General features: G+C 52.8%; 1 protein-coding gene across 1 annotated transcript; it reads right to left on the bottom strand.

Moving 5' to 3' along the window:
* Positions 1 to 163: 163 nt before the first annotated feature.
* H310_02083 (hypothetical protein) lies at positions 164 to 624 on the bottom strand (the record flags this gene model as incomplete). The annotated part of the gene is made up of 2 exons (XM_008865478.1): positions 164 to 356; positions 512 to 624. 2 exons carry the CDS (start codon positions 622 to 624, stop codon positions 164 to 166), a joined length of 306 nt encoding a protein of 101 aa, XP_008863700.1.
* Between the last annotated feature and the right edge of the window lie 5 nt (positions 625 to 629).

The following is a 629-nucleotide window of genomic DNA, read 5'->3' as shown; positions in this document are numbered from 1 at the left end:
GAAGAACCCGAGGTCCAAGACGTTCATGTCTGGTGAGTTGGGTGGTTGACATTTGAGACGCATTGACCAGCCATCCGATGTACAGGCACTCACAATACTGGCATCCCATGGAGCGACGTGTGGGCGGGCGTTATCTTGCTGGATGATGGCGGCACAGGTACTTTCAGTCGGCCATTTTGCTTTGATGGCGGAGATCACGTTGTCCAACAGCATTTGCTTGTAGATCGGTCGCGTGACGTTGATGGTTGCAGTTCCAACGTGCCGGCGGGGCGAGACGCACGGGCAGCAGGGACGACGTGGGTGAAGTGCCACGTGCAATCTTTCCATCAAACCATTCTTCCTTGACATTGTCCCATCTAGGCCGCGCCACAGCTGACAAGAACATCACCTTGGTGATGAACCGTTTGCTTTGGGTAGAGCGATGGGGGGCTTCTCTCCGGGCAATAGGTACAGGCGCGACTTGACTCATGTTGCACGAAACCACTTTTCATCGACGTGTACGTAGTCGTACATGTCGTCAAACAGTTGCTCGGTTGGTCGGATAAAGTCCATTGCCCATTTGACTCGGGCGGTTTTGTTAGCGTCAGTAAGCTTAGGCTTAATGTGAGAGTTATACTTTACCATGACTC

The sequence above is a fragment of the Aphanomyces invadans genome (genome assembly GCF_000520115.1).
Source record: "Aphanomyces invadans strain NJM9701 unplaced genomic scaffold supercont1.3, whole genome shotgun sequence".
In the NCBI taxonomy this organism is placed as follows: Eukaryota; Oomycota; class Saprolegniomycetes; order Saprolegniales; family Verrucalvaceae; genus Aphanomyces; species Aphanomyces invadans.
Note: the sequence above shows the minus strand (reverse complement) of the source record. Positions and strands in the feature narration are given on the sequence as shown.